The sequence below is a fragment of the Mixophyes fleayi genome, chromosome 12 (genome assembly GCF_038048845.1).
Source record: "Mixophyes fleayi isolate aMixFle1 chromosome 12, aMixFle1.hap1, whole genome shotgun sequence".
NCBI classification, from domain to species: Eukaryota; Metazoa; Chordata; class Amphibia; order Anura; family Limnodynastidae; genus Mixophyes; species Mixophyes fleayi.
Genome location: NC_134413.1, coordinates 74,721,985 through 74,741,967, shown reverse-complemented (window position 1 = coordinate 74,741,967; position 19,983 = coordinate 74,721,985). Strand labels below are relative to the sequence as shown.

Below are 19,983 nucleotides of genomic sequence, written 5' to 3'. Positions count from 1 at the left end.
CATAGACACAGAAAGTTCTAATCATTTTAAACAGACCAGGTGGTTGTTTTATGATTAACCCTTTATCACATACACGTCGCACAGGCTCAGGTGACAGACACTATAGGGGTAAATATATAAAGCTTTCTGAAAAGGAAAATGGAAGGTGTTGCCCATAGCAACCAATCAGATCCTAGCTATCAATCTCTAGAACATACTAGATCAATGATAGCTACGATATTATTGGTTGCTATGGGCAACACCTCCACTTTGTAGAACATTTCGTCCATAGTGTTCTATGGAAGCTCTATGAAAAACTTGCAGACCAGCAAGCAAGCAAAACAGTAATTCTCTGATACAAGAAACAGTGGCCCCCGGGACCCTCCTATATGTTATAAATGTGAGGAAGGATTGATAGAGAATCGCAGTGGTGTATAGAGATTATATTGTTGTATGGCAGGTAGTGACACCTAGCAACATCTGTCAGAAAGTGACAATGCGACATTCGTCTTTGGAGACCACTGGATCTTTGGATGTGCTAAGAAAAGCTCCCTGGGATAGAGGGCGTGAGTTGTATGCACACAGGGAAGTCCTAGTCCTAGTGCAGGCGGGATCTATGAAGCCCTGAGATTAAATGTCTCAGCACTAGTGAGGTTACAGTGACAGAGGGAGACTCACTTCTTAGAACGCCTGAGATTCTCTCGCTCTCTCCCTGGTCTCCTCTGTCCTTGGTCTCCTCTGTCCTTGGTCTCCTCTCTCCCTGGTTCTCCTCCTGGCACCATACATGGGAAGTCACTCCACCAACATGAGGGTCAAGCTACCCCTCCTCTGCCTCCTGCTCCAAGCCATCACCATCATCCTCTTCGCCGGCTTTGTGAGGTACAACGACGAAACCGATGCCAGCGCTTGGCACCAAGCTCTACATAATAACAACAAGACCAACATTGACAACGATTTTTACTACCGTTACTCAAGTAAGTACGGGCGCTCCGTCATATCTGCCGTAGTCTCTGTCATCTGTTGAGTACATTCCTTAGAACTTTTGAAGTGCAAGCTCTTGGGACGACAGGTCATTCCTCTTCTGCACTGCGCATACGTTCGTAGCATGTCGCTAACACCTGTGCTATCAGTGGTACAGACTGGTGAGAATGGTGGCATAGTGTCCCTGTTATGTGCAGGAACAGAGTTTCTCAAGAACTGTAGAGGTCTAGAAAGTGAATATGAATTCAGTTTATTCCTAGATCTAAGTAGAAGAGGGTAGGTATTATAGGTCGGTTACGAGTTATCCTCTTATACTGTAACTTTTTAACACTAAAAGTAAAGACTATATTTCTGGATGGCATTTTGTTCGTTGATACTTTTTTTTTTATGTGGACAAACATATCTTATCTTTTGTATCAATCACCTGTTTTATTATCCTTCTACACTGCAATATATCCATGTTTGTCTGCCTGTATCTCTCAGGAACACACACTAACCTCAATGCTGATACTTACATAGTACTGTCAACTAATTGTTCTGTGTCAGTTGATGGAGTCCCAAAGTTCTAAATTGGAACTCACCTCAAAAACACATTGTAGTGGAAGTTAAACTCTACTATTCAGCCTTTTTTTTAATGTCAGACCAGCTATGACTAATCAGAACACTGATCAGTGGTTACTCACTGCGCAATGCCATATTTCTGTAAAAGCCTCTCACATCTCATAGGACTTACTGCACTGCTAAGAGCAAAGGACAAAACAGCAGATTCTTCCTTCATAGGTTTACACATCAAACGTTTCCATATTCTAGCATTGTTTGTAGTTGGTGTATTGAAATCTAGGGTTTGTTTTTACGTTATATTGATAGAGGTGTAGCATTCGGTATGTGCATGATAATTTATTGTACAGACTGGAATTTAGGCATGTGTCTGGGGTCTGGTGCTGAGCGCTGCGTTGATTGCTTGTTGGACGCAGCTTGAACAGGCAACAATATAGGAATCGTTGACGTCTTTGGTCATGTAGTCCTAAGCATGTTGGCTTTCCCAGGACTGTCCCGAAAACTGAGCCCCCTAAACATCGCCAATCCGAGAACCAAGCCAAACCAGCTTTCCCGCTTCCTCGCTTCTGAATCGAGGCAAAACGTCATTGTTGCGTTGTCGGATCTCGCAGCTTTTGGATTCCATAAGTACCTCACTCCCCAGGAGATCCAGCGCCTTTGCTCACATAGAAACAGGGGTAGTAGTGTTCTTGTCACTCTCCAGTCTCCAGTGACATTGCTCAGTGCCATTGCTCACACAGAAACAGGAGGGGTAGCAGTGTTCTTGTCACTCTCCAGTCTCCAGTGCCATTGCTCACACAGAAACAGGGGTACCAGTGTTCTTGTCACTCTCCATTCTCCAGTGACATTGCTCAGTGCCATTGCTCACACAGAAACAGGGGTAGCAGTGTTCTTGTCACTCTCCAGTCTCCAGTGACATTGCTCAGTGCCATTGCTCATACAGAAACAGGGGAAGCAGTGTTCTTATCACTCTCCAGTCTCCAGTGACATTGCTCAGTGCAATTGCTCATACAGAAACAGGGGTAGCAGTGTTCTTGTCACTCTCCATTCTCCAGTGACATTGCTCAGTGCCATTGCTCACACAGAAACAGGGGCAGCAGTGATCTTGTCACTCTCCAGTCTCCAGTGACATTGCTCAGTGCCATTGCTCACACAGAAACAGGGGTAGCAGTGTTCTTGTCACTCTCCAGTCTCCAGTGACATTGCTCAGTGCCATTGCTCACACAGAAACAGGGGCAGCAGTGTTCTTGTCACTTTCCAGTCTCCAGTGCCATTGCATATACAGAAACAGGGTCAGCAGTATGCTTGTCACTCTCCAGTCTCCAGTGACATTGCTCAGTGCCATTGCTCATACAGAAACAGGGGTAGCAGTGTTCTTGTCACTCTCCAGTCTCCAGTGACATTGCTCAGTGCCATTGCTCATACAGAAACAGGAGGGGTAGCAGTGTTCTTGTCACTTGACAAAAATTGACTGGAAATGACTGGAAATTAATGTTAATGAGGTAATAATAATGTAGGAACAAAACAAGAGCCAAATTATGTGATTTTAGCATTTTTTAGCATTTTTTTTTTCTAAATACCTATTCAAAACCAAATCCAAAGACAAAACATGTGAGGGCGGTTTTGCCAGAACCAAAACATGAAGTTAATACAGATCCAAAACCAAAACAGTGATCATCCCTACCTGAATTTGGTGGGCTGACCCGATATCCTGGGTGCTTGTACTAACCCCAGACTCTCCAAGGATTTTCCAATTTTCATTTCACTGTGGCCAAACAAGAGGCAACCTGGGCTGTAGCTTGGAGGAAAGTGACCATATGAGTGTGCGTTACAGGGGAGCATTCTGGGAAGGAGGGGTGTATTACGGTGCTCAATATTAATAACTTCTTAGCTCTGAATATCAGAAATACATCTTCATATTGCACTCCAATCTCACGGTCAGCTTCATTAGCAGGTTCTAGTTATGTTGAGGTGGTTATTTAGTAAACCTGGAAAAAATTCCCCCAGGTGTCCGAAAGCCAATCAGAGGAAAACAAAAGAGAAAGTTAAGTAACTGCTCTCCTCTGATTGGCTCTCCGGGCTGCCTGTTGGTGCTGGTGGCGCGATGGTCTGTTGGGTGATCACAGGGTGAGCAGACAGGACTCAGAGCTGGCGTATAGGGAGATTAAACGGCTACTGTATAGTATAGGGTTTTAACGTTTTGCCCTGTGAACAGCGAAAATTCCAACAATAAGGTTCGTTGGTATTAAATAAAATGTTAACACTATAAAATACAGCCATTTAAGGTCATAACAGGCATTGAAGGCCACATTTTAAAGAGATTATCATTGTTGTTAAGTGTTTATTTGTAGGACGTCATAATACTCTGCTGTGCCGAACGGTTAGGACAACAGAGTGTTCAAAAAACATGAAACAAGCACATGCAAGGTAAAACGTGACTCAAGGGCAAACTGCATATGGTCGAACAGAAGGTAGAGAGGACCTAGCTCAGAAGAGCTGACAATCTAAGTTTCTTTCTATATGTCTATGTACATAGCAGTGACGTTAATCCCTCTGTTCATTGCACGGTGAATGGAGCGCATTTAAAACAGTGGTCGTTGGTCCCCATCAGGTATTACCTATAGACAAGCCAATGACAGGTCAAATGGCTGCATTCGATGACCACCAGGCGGTAGACAAAGCGCCATGTATTGTTCAAGCACTTTCCTCTGAGATCAATGATCCCTGTTTTTACCTCTGTCCACGTTTCTTTATTCAGAGGGAACTGAGAAGAGCCTCCGACGTGGCAGGACCATCGTTCTAGTGGAACGATCAATGAACCATAATTTCACGCCTTTGCTTGAAGAACAACTGTGTCAATCTCACATGACTTGGATGAGTAAATAATATGCATACAATAAGTATGTTACAGCAGACTTTCCTTTACCTGTTGACATATCCCACATCTAAGCAAACCTCTCTGGCCCTTAGTAGAAACATCACTGGGGCGGATTCCATTCAGCCAACATTGAGATTCTAAAACTATTGTATATCAACTTGTGTTCTAGTGATGCTCAGCCTTTATCAGTAGATGCCCCCAAGTGTGTGTGTGTGTGTGTGTGTGTGTGTGTGTGTCCCCTTTTTGGGGACCTCCTGGAGTAGGTGTGCCCCTGCTCTGTTCTGTGACACCCCCCCCAGGTGTGGGTGTGACTCTATTCAAGAATCCCAAGGTGTCGGTGTGACCCTGTTAGTGGACCCCCAGGTGTTGGTGTGCCTCTGTTAGTGGACCCCCAGGTGTTGGTGTGCCCCTGTTAGTGGACCCCCAGGTGTTGGTGCACCCCTGTTAGTGGACCCCAAGGTGTTGGTGCGCCCCTGTTAGTGGACCCCCAGGTGTTGGTGCACCCCAGTTGGAGATCCCCCAGGTGTCAGTGTGCCCCTGTTAGCGGACCCCCAGGTGTTGGTGCACCCCAGTTGGAGGTCCCCCAGGTGTCAGTGTGCCCCTGTTAGTGGAACCCCAGGTGTTGGTGCACCCCTGTTTGTGGACCCTCAGGTGTCAGTGCGCCCCTGTTCAGAGACCCCCAGGTGTCAGTGCGCCCCTGTTCAGGGACCCTCAGGTGTCAGTGCGCCCCTGTTCAGGGACCCTCAGGTGTCAGTGCGCCCCTGTTCAGGGACCCTCAGGTGTCAGTGCGCCCCTGTTCAGGGACCACCAGGTGTCAGTTAGCCCCTGTTCAGGGACCTCCAGGTGTCAGTGCGCCCCTGTTCAGGGACCACCAGGTGTCAGTGCGCCCCTATTCAGGGACCCTCAGGTGTCAGTGCGCCCCTGTTCAGGGACCCTCAGGTGTCAGTGCGCCCCTGTTCAGGGACCGCCAGGTGTCAGTGCGCCCCTGTTCAGGGACCGCCAGGTGTCAGTGCGCCCCTATTCAGGGACCGCCAGATGACGATGAACCCCGTTCATCATCTCCAAAGGAAGCAGTTCCCAATAGAGTGTATTGCATATCTGATCATTGGAGGAATCCAAAAATAAATTTTGGGATCCCGATCTGCAGGTTGCTATAATATACATTCTCTCATGTACTATTTGACTAGATTAATCTATGAAGCGTAAAGACAGCATGTGATCCTGTAATCTTACTCTGAATCCTTTGCATAACAATCTATATTTTTGTTTTAAAATGTTTTTTATTTAAAGTGTTTTGATATCTTGTTTTCTGTCCCACTTTAAATGAGGCTTTATAAGACACCAGACCAGTCTCTGCTGGGCGGCCTTTCCTTTCACCCACTACTCCCGACTGTTCAGGGCTTATAGCATCTTTCAGCAGCATGAAAAGGAAATTGACATTTGTCTTCAGATGTCAACAGGTCTTATAAAGCCCCTGACAGCTCCCAGGCACCTGTTTGCATGTAGTACAAAGAAAAAAAGAGAAATGGCCACTCTGAGTGCACCTCAAATACTAATATACCAAACTGCATAAAAACTTATACAGAAGCCAGCATACAAATGTATTTATAATCCCATATATAGAAACATGAGATTAAAATGCTCTCATATGAAATCAACAATAGGCTCTACACACACAATAATGTACAGATAAATAGTGGATAATCAATCAATGATATTATCATGTGACTCATTAGAAGAACAAACCAGACGGTCAGTGTCTCTCCAGATCATTAATCTTACCATAAAGCACAATACGAAGATCCCAAAGGATATGCTTATCCAACAGAGTATATCAGTGCTAGTAATTAAATAATTAATGCTTCACAGAACCAAATCTGGTTCACTAGGAGCTAGTAACATCACTGAGAATGTAGCCAATCCATTCACTAGGAACCAGTGACATCACTGAGAGTGCAGCCTATCCAGTCACTAGGAGCCAGTGACATTACTGAGAGTGCAGCCTATCCAGTCACTAGGAGCCAGTGACATCACTGAGAATGCAGCCTATCCATTTACTAGGAACCAGTGACATCACTGAGAGTGCAGCCTATCCATTCACTAGGAATCAGTGACATCACTGAGAGTGCAGCCTATCCAGTCACTAGGAACCAGTGACATCACTGAGAGTGCAGCCTATTCAGTCACTAGGAACCAGTGACATCACTGAGAGTACAGCCTATCCATTCACTAGGAGCCAGTGACATCACTGAGAGTGCAGCCTATCCAGTCACTAGGAACCAGTGACATCACTGAGAGTGCAGCCTATTCAGTCACTAGGAACCAGTGACATCACTGAGAATGCAGCCTATCCATTCACTAGGAACCAGTGACATCACTGAGAGTGCAGCCTATCCAGTCACTGGAGACCAGTGACATCACTGAGAGTGCAGCCTATCCATTCACTAGGAGCCAGTGACATCACTGAGAGTGCAGCCTATCCATTCACTAGGAACCAGTGACATCACTGAGAGTGCAGCCTATCCAGTCACTAGGAACCAGTGACATCACTGAGAGTGCAGCCTATCCAGTCACTAGGAGCCAGTGACATCACTGAGAATGCAGCCTATCCATTCACTAGGAACCAGTGACATCACTGAGAGTGCAGCCTATCCTGTCACTAGGAGCCAGTGACATCACTGAGAATGCAGCCTATCCATTCACTAGGAACCAGTGACATCACTGAGAGTGCAGCCTATCCAGTCACTAGGAGCCAGTGACATCACTGAGAATGCAGCCTATCCATTCACTAGGAACCAGTGACATCACTGAGAGTGCAGCCTATCCAGTCACTAGGAACCAGTGACATCACTGAGAGTGCAGCCTATCCCTTCACTAGGAACCAGTGATATCACTGAGAGTGCAGCCTATCCAGTCACTAGGGACCAGTGACATCACTTAGAATGCAGCCTATCCATTCACTAGGAACCAGTGACATCACTGAGTAAGTAGCCTATCCCGTCACTAGGAGCCAGTGACATCACTGAGAGTGCAACCTATACAGTCACTAGGAACCAGTGACATCACTTAGAATGCAGCCTATCCATTCACTAGGAACCAGTGACATCACTGAGTAAGTAGCCTATCCAGTCACTAGGAGCCAGTGACATCACTGAGAATGCAGCCTATCCATTCACTAGGAACCAGTGACATCACTGAGAGTGCAGCCTATCCAGTCACTAGGAACCAGTGACATCACTGAGAGTGCAGCCTATCCCTTCACTAGGAACCAGTGACATCACTGAGAATGCAGCCTATCCAGTCACTAGGAACCAGTGATATCACTGAGAGTGCAACCTATACAGTCACTAGGGACCAGTGACATCACTTAGAATGCAGCCTATCCATTCACTAGGAACCAGTGACATCACTGAGTAAGTAGCCTATCCCGTCACTAGGAGCCAGTGACATCACTGAGAGTGCAACCTATACAGTCACTAGGAACCAGTGACATCACTTAGAATACAGCCTATCCATTCACTAGGAACCAGTGACATCACTGAGTAAGTAGCCTATCCCGTCACTAGGAGCCAGTGACATCACTGAGAGTGCAACCTATACAGTCACTAGGAACCAGTGACATCACTTAGAATACAGCCTATCTATTCACTAGGAACCAGTGACGTCACTGAGAGTGCAGCCTATCCATTCACTAGGAACCAGTGACATCACTGAGAGTGCAGCCTATGCATTCACTAGGAACCAGTGACATCACTGAGAGTGCAGCCTATCCAGTCACTAGGAACCAGTGACATCACTGAGAGTGCAGCCTATCAAGTCACTAGGAACCAGTGACATCACTGAGTAAGTAGCCTATCCATTCACTAGGAGCCAGTGACATCACTGAGAATGCAGCCTTTCCATTCACTGAAAACCAGTGACATCACTGAGAATGCAGCCTATCCAGTCACTAGGAACCAGTGACATCTCTGAGAGTGCAGCCTATCCAGTCACTGGGAGCCAGTGACATCACTGAGAGTGCAGCCTATCCCGTCACTAGGAACCAGTGACATCACTGAGAGTGCAGCCTATCCAGTCACTAGGAGCCAGTGACATCACTGAGAATGCAACCTATCCATTCACTAGGAACCAGTGACATCACTGAGAATGCAGCCTTTCCATTCACTGGAAACCAGTGACATCACTGAGAATACAGCCTATCCAGTCACTAGGAACCAGTGACATCACTGAGAGTGCAGCCTATCCATTCACTAGGAACCAGTGACATCACTGAGAATGCAGCCTATCCAGTCACTAGGAGCCAGTGACATCAATGAGAGTGCAGCCTATCCAGTCACTAGGAGCCAGTGACATCACTGAGAGTGCAGCCTATCCATTCACTAGGAACCAGTGACATCACTGAGAGTGCAGCCTGTCCATTCACTAGGAGCCAGTGACATCACTGAGAATGCAGCCTATCCAGTCACTAGGAACCAGTGACATCACTGAGAGTGCAGCCTATCCAGTCACTAGGAACCAGTGAAATCACTGAGAATGCAGCCTATCCAGTCACTAGGAACCAGTGACATCACTGAGAATGCAGCCTATCCAGTCACTAGGAACCAGTGAAATCACTGAGAATGCAGCCTATCCATTCACTAGGAGCCAGTGACATCACTGAGAGTGCAGCCTATCCCTTCACTAGGAACCAGTGACATCACTGAGAATGCAGCCTATCCAGTCACTAGGAGCCAGTGACATCACTGAGAGTGCAGCCTATATAGTCACTACGAACTGGTGACATCACTGAGAGTGCAGCCTATCCATTCACTAGGAACCAGTGACATCATTGAGAGTGCAGCCTATCCCTTCACTGGGAACCAGTGACATCACTGAGAGTGCAGCCTATCCAGTCACTAGAAACCAGTGATATCACTGAGAATGCAGCCTATCCATTCACTAGAAACCAGAGACATCGCTGAATGCAGACTATCCAGCAACTTTGTCAAAACTGAAATCTTTGCTTTGTTCTGCATTTTGGCCGTGAAATTTTGCACATTTCACTAGTGGAAATTTGGTAACACGTGTTCCCTGTCCTACACCACACAGTAGAAGGAATTGACCGTCATGTTCCAGCTCTACTCCAAGATTGAAACGTAAATTTACAAACACAGCGTGTCCTTGTTTAAAAACTTTGACAAATCTACCCCTGTGTTGATATTTTCACTTTTTCATTTACATATTAGAATTACATAGTTAAAAAAATAAAGTCTGTTAGTAAATTTTTATAAACTTGTCAGTAAGTCATCGCTACTGGATTGCAATTAAATGGCTATTATTTCACAGAACTTAGTTGGGTGTTAGAAAGGAATGACATTTCTTAGCCCAATGTCACTAGGGATCAGTATATATCCTCCATCTATCTCTTAATCTGTATCTTTATTTATTATTATTTTTGCAGAGAAGTTTACGAGCTCCAATAAAATTTAATGTCGTTGTTTCAAAAACAAGTCTTTGAAGTAACAAGCAAGAGCAACTCTTAGATTTATTTTGACCAGTTAAAAATAATAACTCCTAATTTTTAAGTGGTCATTTATTTTTGCTATTTTATCTCCTAACATAAAGTTAATTTATGTCTTTTTTAATAATTTGTTTTCTAACTGAAAGGACCACTAAAGTGATGTGAGTGAGTTCTCTGTACAGCGCTGCGGAATTAGTGGCGCTATATAAATAAATGGTGATGATGATGAGGATTTTAGTTACCGTTGATTAGATCATATATAACGTATGTAACTCCAATCCAAGAATTATCAGGCCAGGTAGATAGAAGGTACAAGAGTCTTTACAGAAAGGTGACTCCACAAATCCCCACCGATTTCTGATGGTACACGTCCAATATAGATAATATCCTACTATTGACTGAAGTTTAAATCTGTCACCCAGGTCATCTGTCATCTGTTCTATCCCAGACTGTCAACTGGTTACTTAAATATTTTTTCTATTTATTTTGGACTTCAATTTAAGTTTGTTTATACTTGTAATAAATCCTTGAATTAATGAACATCTTTTAACTGGCTAAATGCAATTTAAATCTCCACTTATGTATGACCTCCATTAATATTATTATTTTTTTTTTTATTATTCCTAATTTACCTACCCAGCAATTCCACAAAAAATCAGGACTACCCTGGGAAAAGTGGGACTGTAAGCAGTTATGGGATTGGTGTTTTATTTATATATTTTATAGTGCTTTGGAAATGGTGATTGTAGAACAAAAATACCCTGTCTACCTCTGTCTTCCCTCCCTTCCCACTCACCCAGGAAACATTTTTAGTTTAGTACTACTGGAGGCTAATTGGTTGACTTGGCTTCTGAGTCAAGCTTCAGACTGCACTGTGCCCCTCCTGTCCCGGCTCCTCCATATCCAAACTCCTAAGGAAGGGGGACCATACGGAGTCAGCTGACCCAGGAGGGAGCACTGAGCAGTCTCAAGCTCAATTCAGAAGCCCAATCAAACAATTAGCTTACAAAGAGCGCTAAACAACCGATTCACCCCTGGGTGAAAGGTGGGACAGAGGGTCACTAATTACTTTTATTAATAAACGTGTATTTCCTAACCCGGTGACAGGTTCTGTGTAACATCTACTGGTGTGTATGTGTCTAGCGTGGTTGGAGCAGAGCATTGATAATAAGTCATTATGTTCATTTCACGTATACAGATAGATGCCTCTTACGTGGAGTTTTAGGTGTTTAGAAGTATTGTAGTTTTGGGGTGATTCCACTTTAAATATTCAGCTTGCTACATGGATGCTTTCAAATACATACAAAGTGATTCTTATTTCAATAGATATTTATTATAAGTACACAATGGGCCTGATTCATTAGTGATCTTATCTTATGCAAAAGTTAAGATGCTTATTTTAAGAAGAAACGGGGAGATAAGAGTGAAGTTAAGATGGATTTTCATCTTAACTTAAGAAATTCTTCACTTACGCAGTGGATTTTGCTTCTTATCTCCCTTTTCTGGGCATGCACAGAGTGGATTTGCTTAAGATGAGCAAAAAACGGCAGTTAAGATCACTAATGAATCAGGCCCAATGTATTCTGTATAAGCTTTATATAATTCATCATCATCATCATTTATTTATATAGCGCCACCGATTCCGCAGCGCTGTACAGAGAACTCACTCACATCAGTCCCTGCCACATTGGAGCTTACAGTCTAAATTCCCTAACATACACAGAGACAGGCATAGAGAGAGAGACTAGGGTAAAAATAATTTTTTTTGATAGCAGCCAAATAACCTACCAGTATGTTTTTGGAGTGTGGGAGGAAACCGGAGCACCTGGAGGAAACCAACGCAAACACGGGGAGAACATACAAACTCCTCACAGATAAGGCCATGGTCGGGATTTGAACTCATGACCCCAGTGCTGTGAGGCAGAAGTGCTAACCACTGAGCCACCGTGCTGCCCCCTTAAACTGGTTAAAAGCACCTTCTATTAAATAAAAGTAGGCCCTCTAGTCTTAATAAAAAAAAAGTAGTTATAACCGCTAGCGTTAGAAACAGCGTTACTATTACACCTCTACATCTAACCCTCATTGTCCCCGTTTTTTTCTCCAAGGTTTTCAAGATGTCCACACCATGATCTTCATCGGCTTTGGCTTTCTGATGACTTTCCTGAAGCGTTACGGCTTCAGCAGTGTGGCCTTCAACTTCCTGATCGCGGCGTTCGGCCTCCAGTGGTCCACGCTCATTCAAGGCTTTTTCCACAGTTTCCGTAATGGAAAGATTCATGTTGGGATAGAGAGGTGAGCGAAGGGGGGAGATGGAGGGGGGGGGGGGGAAGGGGGTGGTGACGACGTCTCACCTGAGACTGATCGATAGCTGGCTACAACGGTGACTTGCCAGGAAAACTACCATATTGGGCGACAAGATCTAATTGGACAGTTTGAGTCTCAATTTAAGACACATGACTTCCTGTAGAGAATTCTCTTCAAGGTGACCAATGGTTGCATGGCTAACCTCACGCTCTGATCTTACAGCATGATCAATGCCGACTTCTGCACTGGAGCCGTGCTGGTCTCCTTTGGAGCCATTCTTGGCAAAACCAGTCCCGTCCAGCTGATAGTGATGACCCTGTTTGAAGTGACTCTTTTTGGAATCAATGAGTACATAATTCTTAACATTGTTGGGGTAAGTCGCATGGGAACAAGGGAGAAACCTGTGATCAGTAGTGGTAATATCCAGATCTTTAATCCTATTGCCAATTGTAATTTCTGCTGTAAATCAAATGTCTCTTTATCCTTTGCGATTTCTTAATTTATCAATTGTACTTCACAGGGTGGCCAGCAGAGGGCCCAGTTTTGTTGGTTTTCTATAAAGAACATGTACCTGTAGTACAGCATTGGTCAATAGACAAACAGAGCATGGTCACGTGCTTTAGTTTCTAGTCTGTGAGTGCGGGTCCTACTGAAATTCATAGGCATTTCTAAGGAGCGTCAAATGGGTCTGAAATACACCTGAGGGAACAAACGGGGCAAGACTTCTTGTAAAATAAAAGCACAACTGCATCTGTATCACTTGTGACTTCGGTGAACTTTGACCAGGAAGTAAACTTGAAACGCCCTGGAACATCAAGTAGACACATTTCCTCATAAAAGACCCTTTTAGTCAGTTCAGACTCCAATTGACTTCATAGATGTATTTGCATGTTTCCTTCCATATTTTGAAACTGCCCCATAACCAGGGTCCTACTAGCTTCATACTTTTTACAACAATTGACATTTTATTGTTGTCTGATTCACTCTTTTCAGGCCAAAGATGCCGGAGGCTCGATGACCATCCATACATTCGGAGCTTATTTCGGACTGGTTGTTTCCCGGGTGCTTTACAGGCCAGAACTGGACAAGAGCCGGAAGAGAGATGGGTCTGTGTATCATTCAGACCTCTTTGCAATGATAGGTATGTACCAATTGGTTCGACAGTACGAACCCTCCAACAAGGAGTTGTCCACCTTGGGTCAAGTCTCTCTTGGTGGAGAAGTATCAGGCCCTTAAGGGCAGGTTCATTACTTCAGATCTTTCAGTCCTTCCTACCTCACACCAGAACCTGAAGCTGCTATCTGGTAAAGGTGAGAGATTCAGCAAAGTTCTACCATCTAAAAACTCTAGTACCTTTAACAAGCAGAGGTTTTTGATCAAAATCCCTCACAAACGGTACTACCAACTTTTTTTCATTTGAAATAAATGGATATAATGGACTGAGCATGAGATCCTCATTGTTGGGGTGGGGCCTTGTTCAGGGTGCCAATAAGAAGTTGAGAAGGGGAGTGACTATGACAACCCTAAATAAGGCCCGTACGGTGGCTCAGTGGTTAGCACTTCTGCCTCACAGCACTGGAGTCATGAGTTCAATTCCCGGCCATTGCCTTATCTGTGTGGAGTTTGTATGTTCTCCCTGTGTTTGCGTGGGTTTCCTCCGGGTGCTCCGGTTTCCTCCCATACTCCAAAAACATACTGGTAGGTTAATTGGCTGCTATCAAAAAATTGACCTTAGTCTCTCTCTGTCTCTGTGTGTGTGTTAGGGAATTTAGACTGTAAGCCCCAATGGGCAGCGACTAATGTGAGTGAGTTCTCTGTACAGTGCTGCGGAATCAGTGGCGCTATATAAATAAATGATGATGATGATCCTGTTGGAAGAACACCTAGATCCACTGAGCCTCAGTAAATACACTTTGCTTTTCATTTTAGATCACCTAATTCATCCTAAAATTAAACTCTTTAGATTTGGATGGAATTATCTTCTCAGTATAATCGGAACGTGAATGGTTCTGGAAAGAAAATTTTCCATTCTAACTTTTCTTTCTTTTCTTTCCAATCTAGGGACAATCTACCTTTGGATGTTCTGGCCAAGCCTCAACTCTGCAGTCACAGCCCACGGCGATGACCAACACCGGGCGGTGATGAACACATACTACTCCTTGGCCGCCTGCACGCTGGCATCTTTCTCCATGTCCGCCCTGCTAAACGGTGAAGGAAAACTTAATGTGGTAAGCAGGAGCAACAAGGAATGGGATCATAGTTAGTTGTATGGAGCGGACGCACCCACCAAGACTGCCTCCGGGATTCCAATCCAGTCTGTAGAAAATATGTCTCATCCCTTTGCTGAGATCTGCCATTTTTTCTAGAACTCAAGAACCTAATTGTTTGGCATGGAGTGTACTAATTCAAAGAAATGCTCTGTTAAGAAAAACTAACATTATCTGATTTGTTATTTGAGCTTTTTGTCCTTTATAGCTCTTTTCTATTTGAGACTTACTGCCATGGTCTCCATCATCCACGGCACACTGATATGGCATAGGACAGTTTCCCACTCAGTAGATAATAAGTAATTTCCTCTGTCCACAGGCTCACATACAGAACGCAGCGCTGGCAGGTGGGGTTGCGGTGGGAACTGCTGGAGAAATGATGTTGACGCCCTTCGGTGCTATGGTTGCTGGATCCTTGGCTGGCATCGTCTCCACCCTCGGATATAAATATTTAACGGTAAGTTTCCCTAAGCGTGAATACAGCAGGTGACTGTTTCTATTTATGTGTCAGCAGATCCCAACCACTAGAGGGCAGCAAGGTACACTGGACTGCAGTCTTCTGCTTAACAAAATTTCTTTGAATAAGGCATTGCATCAGAGTTGCCTACTCTCCCGGAATGTCCAGGAAACTACCGAATTTTTGGGGATTTCTCCCGGACTCCCCGGGAGAGCAGGGCAACATCCCGCATCCAGCTATCTTTGTTGGTGACTTTTTGCAGTGTCTAATTGTCTCTGCATGCTTCCAGTGCAGTCTGGGGCTCTAGTGTGCAGCCCGTTTGTCCACCCCAAAATGGCCGACACAATTTGCAATGAACTTCGGAGAGGCACTCTGGGAGATGTAGTTTTCTGAATGAGCGTATGCAGTAATATACATATGATTACACAATGTAAATAAGCCACAAAGTCACAAATGCATAAAACACCATAAAATTGGAAAACTGGAAGGCTCTAGCTGGGGACAAAATTGAACGTGCAGACTAATTAGGGCAATGTCTAGGACAATGCTGTCCTCCCATCAACCCCCTGTACCATCTTTGGTACAGAAAATAAGTTGACTGCCATATTGTTGCTTTCTACAATTGTCCGCAGCCCGTGTTGGACTCCAAGCTGAAGATCCAGGACACATGCGGGGTACACAACCTACACGGAATGCCCGGCATCCTGGGGGCACTGATAGGAGCTCTTGTGGCATTAATGGCCACTACAGACATATACGGGAGAGGGTAAGTGTTATTGAGCTTTGACAACTTGTCGACAACCACAATTTTATTTTGATCGACTGTCTCTTCTTTTTAGAATGAGTGACGTCTTCCCTTTAATCGCAAACACGACTCGTACAGCTAGTTCTCAAGCCGCTTATCAGTTGCTGGCCCTTCTTGTGGCCCTAGCCTCTGCCCTGGTTGGTGGCACTATCGTTGGTGAGTTACCTTCAACAAGATGACATACCATCATCCCAAGGGATAACTGGGATGAAATGTAAAAGACTTCTTCTGCTTCATGTTAGTGACTGGAGTTCCATGCATTAAAATGATTGGATGTTCAACATTATGTACCTTCTTCAGTGTTTTAGGCTCGCCTAACCATTGGTGCCCGAGGCAGCTGCGTTGGTTCATCCAATGGTAGTGCCAGGCTTGCTTCAGTATGTAAACCTTAAGCCAGAAACATAGGACATTGGCAGTGATATGCCAGCGGAGGATCCCATCAGATTTAAAAACATATACTGGCTGCAATTTCATTTGTCAACAGCAGAGGGCAGGACAACTCCAGAATATACATACACTGTATAGGTCAATGTACATTGGCTAACTGCAGTGATCAAAGAGTTCACACTTTCAATTTATAGAGTGAACAAATAGTTGGATGCAATATTGAGCTTGAGCTGCATTACAGTGAACATAACTCAGGGATTAATGAAAGGTGTTAAATTTTATTATTAAAGAAAATGTTTCATATCTGCCAGAATTTAAAATACACAACATTTCATTGCATTTTTATTCTCCAGTCGGTTATGGCTTGCAGGCTGCTGCGGTTTGAAGGTAAATTAAATACAGATAAAAGTTGGTATCTAAGTATAAGCTGAAGGTTTCGTCAGACATGTATCAATTCAGTTTGAAGAGATAGATGTCTGAGCTCTCTCGCCCCCTCCTTTCCCTATATTGTGCAATAAATCTTGGTTATGGTTATTTTGACAACATTGCAACATTGTTGTATCTCTATACAAAGCACCTTAACCCCTGTTACAGAAAAGCCAGTAGATGTTGTATTTAGCTGTATGCATCGGAAACATGAATGACAATGATTGTAGATAGTCTTATTATTAATTTGAGATATTAATGTCCCTTGTTTAACATTATTTTAAGTGGAAAAATGGGTGTTGGGTAGAGTAGTCATACGAAATCCAAAAGAAAAATTAATATAATTAACCTAAAATAATTTCTATGCTGCGTCCTGATCGCTACTGCCCTGTTGAGACTTGAGGTTTCACCTTTTTGTCTAAAAAGGGCTAGTACGCTAGCTCTGGATCTGTAAAGAGTAAAGCCGCTCCCCCCAAAATGGCGTCAAGCGAGTAGAGGTGTGTCTCTTATTAAGCTCCTCCCAGACCTCGCGCAGGTTAGGTTTGCGCTGAGAAGCTCATATCATTTGTTACTGAATACAACTTTGGGGGCATTTGTGATTAATGGTGCATATGAAAAAGTTAGTATTGTCCGAACCAACCAATCAAATGTTTGCTTTCATTTCTCCAGCCTGCACTAGAGAAATGACAGAACGTGATTGGTTGCTATGAATCGTTTCCCTTGTGCCCTCCCTCTTTCTCCATTTTTTCCCCATGATTTATAATGTTTTAATATACAACATTTATTACTAGGGAGAGAAAAAAATCAACTAGTGTTATTTATTTCTTTGAAATTGTCATTTGCGTTGTAAAATGTTCCAATTCCAATGTATCTTCTTGTTCCTTAGGATTTATAATGAAGATACCGATTTTTGGCGCCCCATCTGATGCGGAATGCTTCGAGGATTCGCTATATTGGGAGGTATGTCTTTACGTTGACGTGCTATGTTTGTCATGTGACATTACCCCACGGCCAAAGAAGGATAGATGCTTCTGTTTGAGCTCCCCGCTGTTTTACGCTCTTATTAATGGCTAAGAAACGCCATTAACCCCCCCTCTTCTGTTATTTTGTAGCATAACACGGGTGTTAGTGCCTCTCGAATATATTTTCAGCTTAGAAATAGACCTTCTATGAACTGAATCCAGATTAGTAATGTCTATTTGGCATTTTTGCTACTTTCCCAGAATGGAACCTATATCTACGTTAGCCATATCATGTTATCGGGGCTTGGGTTGCCATTAAAATTCAACCGTCCCCTTGTCTTATCATCATCATCATCACCATTTATCTATATAGCGCCACTAATTCTGCAGCGCTGTACAGAGAACTCACTCACATCAGTCCCTGCCCAATTGGGGCTTACAATCTATATTACCTACTATAGACGCAGACTAGGGTTAATTTTGTCAGGAGCCAATTAACCTACCAGTATGTCTTTGGGACTGTGGGATTAAGCCCACGCAAACATGGGGAGAACATACAAACTCCCCACAAATAGGGTACTGGTTGGAATCGAACCCAGGACCCCAGCTCAAGGTCACCATGTTTTTTCCTTAATTTCTTTGTACAGGCACCAGAGGAGAAAGAGAACACCCCTGTGTACGCAGAGCTGGATTAATGCTTTAGGGGGCCCGGGGGCCCTTAGGACAGAGTGGCCTCTATCGTCTAAAATTAAGGGCAAAGTGTCTTCATTCACAGGAGAGAAAAAGTATGCTTTTGTTAAACTTATATATCTGTCATTCCCCTTCCATGCCTCTCCCATTGACGCCCCCTAGGTGATGCTCTCATTACAGCCCCCTCTGCCTCGCTCTAATTGCAGCTCCCCCTCCACTATAGGTCTCATTGCATCCTTCTTCCCTCCACCTTTGGCCTCATTGTAGACCCCCCCACCACCATAGGTCTCATTGCAGCCCTCCTCCCCCTCATAGGTCTCATTGCAGGCCCATTAATATAGCTTGTCACTTACCCTTAGTAGTGACCCATGGCGTCGTCCTGCAGCTCCGCTGTGAGCTCCTTGCTGCTCAGACAGGAAGTGATTACACTTCCCTTCTGAGCACTGCATTGTGGGGCAGACGGAGACAGCTATTAGAAACATACATTTTCATGTGCATGAGGCTAATCTTTCTGTACATTACTCACAGGTCTATCTAAGAGGAGTCTGTACAGAAAGATTTGCCTCATGCATTTAAAAATGTATGAGACTAATAACTGCCTCTGGCAGTGGAACGTCCTAAAAGAGGTGGGCCCTGGGCAGGAACCCTCGGTGCCGACCCCTTAATCCGGCTCTGTGGTTCCGGAACAACAGACACAAGCATAACATCGCCCGGATGTACGTACGTCATGACCCGTGGCCTGTAGCAACAGAAACTTATCTACAATGGTCATCAAGATCTCCTTCATTGGAAGCCACTAGATAACATGGAGCTTCGGCTACTGGTCCTGTCCACCTCGGCCTCCGTGGTGTCTACCTCTTCTGGGAACTGACCAAAGTGGATGTCCGGTCAGGGAGAGAAAACGCATTTCCTGCTCTCACCCCCGTTCCTGGCACTGCGGCTTCTATGGATGGTGTGAACCGAGTGGATTTTATCCATGTATAGTTTACACTTTAGTCTTGTATCTTATCTCATAAACTGTCAAACTAATTGTTGTCGTTTAGCTGTTTTTGGTTTCTTTTCTTTTCCATTCTTAAAAAAACTAATCTTGACCCCACCACCCTATTCAACTTCCACCCTGTCTCTTTCCTCCCTTTTGCCTCTAAATTACTCGAACGGCTTGTCTACAATTCCCTCGCTAGCTACGTCTCTGACAACTCTGTCCTCGATCCTCTCCAATCTGGTTTCTGCCCCCTCCACTCCACAGAAACTGTCCAGACCAAAGTCACAAATGATCTTCTATCTGCCAAATCCAGAGGCCTCTACTCCCTGCTTATCCTCATGAACCTATCTGCGACCTTGGACACAGTAGACCACCCTCTCCTGCTGCACACCCTACAGACCGTTGACCTTCCTGACACTCTCCTCTAATGGTTCACCTTCTACCTCTCTATCCGCTCTTTATCTTTTTCTACCTCTGGCTCTTTCTTCCCTTTTTAACCCCTTCCTGTAGCAGTCCCTCAGTCCTCACTGGGTGAACTTATGAGTCTCTTTGGCATCCAGTACCACCTCTATGCCGATGACACCCAAATCTACCTCTCATCTCCTGAACTCTCCTCTTCCCTCCTTACTCAGGTGTCCAGTTGTCCCTCCACCATCTCCTCCATCTCCCAACATTTCCTTAAACCCAACAAGGTCAAAACTGAACTTAATGTCTTCCCTCCCTCAAGAGTCTCCTCCCCTCCCATTGTCTCCATCACTGCTGGTAATACCATCATCTCCTCTGTCCCACATGTACGATGTCTGGGTG

General features: G+C 44.4%; 2 protein-coding genes across 2 annotated transcripts; both read left to right on the top strand.

Annotated features, from left to right (window-relative positions):
* Nucleotides 1-784: 784 nt before the first annotated feature.
* LOC142108372 (ammonium transporter Rh type B-B) lies at nucleotides 785-15,694 on the top strand. The gene is made up of 7 exons (XM_075191997.1): nucleotides 785-953; nucleotides 12,002-12,188; nucleotides 12,423-12,573; nucleotides 13,194-13,341; nucleotides 14,262-14,428; nucleotides 14,787-14,924; nucleotides 15,557-15,694. The coding sequence occupies exons 1-7, from the start codon at nucleotides 785-787 to the stop codon at nucleotides 15,692-15,694; spliced, it is 1,098 nt and encodes a 365-aa protein (XP_075048098.1).
* Nucleotide 15,695: 1 nt separating this feature from the next.
* LOC142108976 (ammonium transporter Rh type B-B-like) lies at nucleotides 15,696-18,682 on the top strand. The gene is made up of 3 exons (XM_075192953.1): nucleotides 15,696-15,885; nucleotides 17,429-17,502; nucleotides 18,152-18,682. Exons 1-3 carry the CDS (start codon nucleotides 15,765-15,767, stop codon nucleotides 18,197-18,199), a joined length of 243 nt encoding a protein of 80 aa, XP_075049054.1. The 5' UTR covers nucleotides 15,696-15,764; the 3' UTR covers nucleotides 18,200-18,682.
* Nucleotides 18,683-19,983: the final 1,301 nt, after the last annotated feature.

What these genes read in the sequence shown, in the direction of transcription:
- LOC142108372 (XM_075191997.1), top strand. Translation starts at nt 785, where the DNA reads ATGAGGGTCAAGCTACCCCTCCTCTGCCTCCTGCTCCAAGCCATCACC. An exon ending in TTTTTACTACCGTTACTCAA is followed by an intron (nt 954 to 12,001) that starts GTAAGTACGGGC and finishes TTTTTCTCCAAG; the next exon opens with GTTTTCAAGATGTCCACACC. An exon ending in GTGAAGGAAAACTTAATGTG is followed by an intron (nt 14,429 to 14,786) that starts GTAAGCAGGAGC and finishes CTCTGTCCACAG; the next exon opens with GCTCACATACAGAACGCAGC.
- LOC142108976 (XM_075192953.1), top strand. Translation starts at nt 15,765, where the DNA reads ATGAGTGACGTCTTCCCTTTAATCGCAAACACGACTCGTACAGCTAGT. An exon ending in GGTTGGTGGCACTATCGTTG is followed by an intron (nt 15,886 to 17,428) that starts GTGAGTTACCTT and finishes CTTGTTCCTTAG; the next exon opens with GATTTATAATGAAGATACCG. An exon ending in AGGATTCGCTATATTGGGAG is followed by an intron (nt 17,503 to 18,151) that starts GTATGTCTTTAC and finishes TTCTTTGTACAG; the next exon opens with GCACCAGAGGAGAAAGAGAA.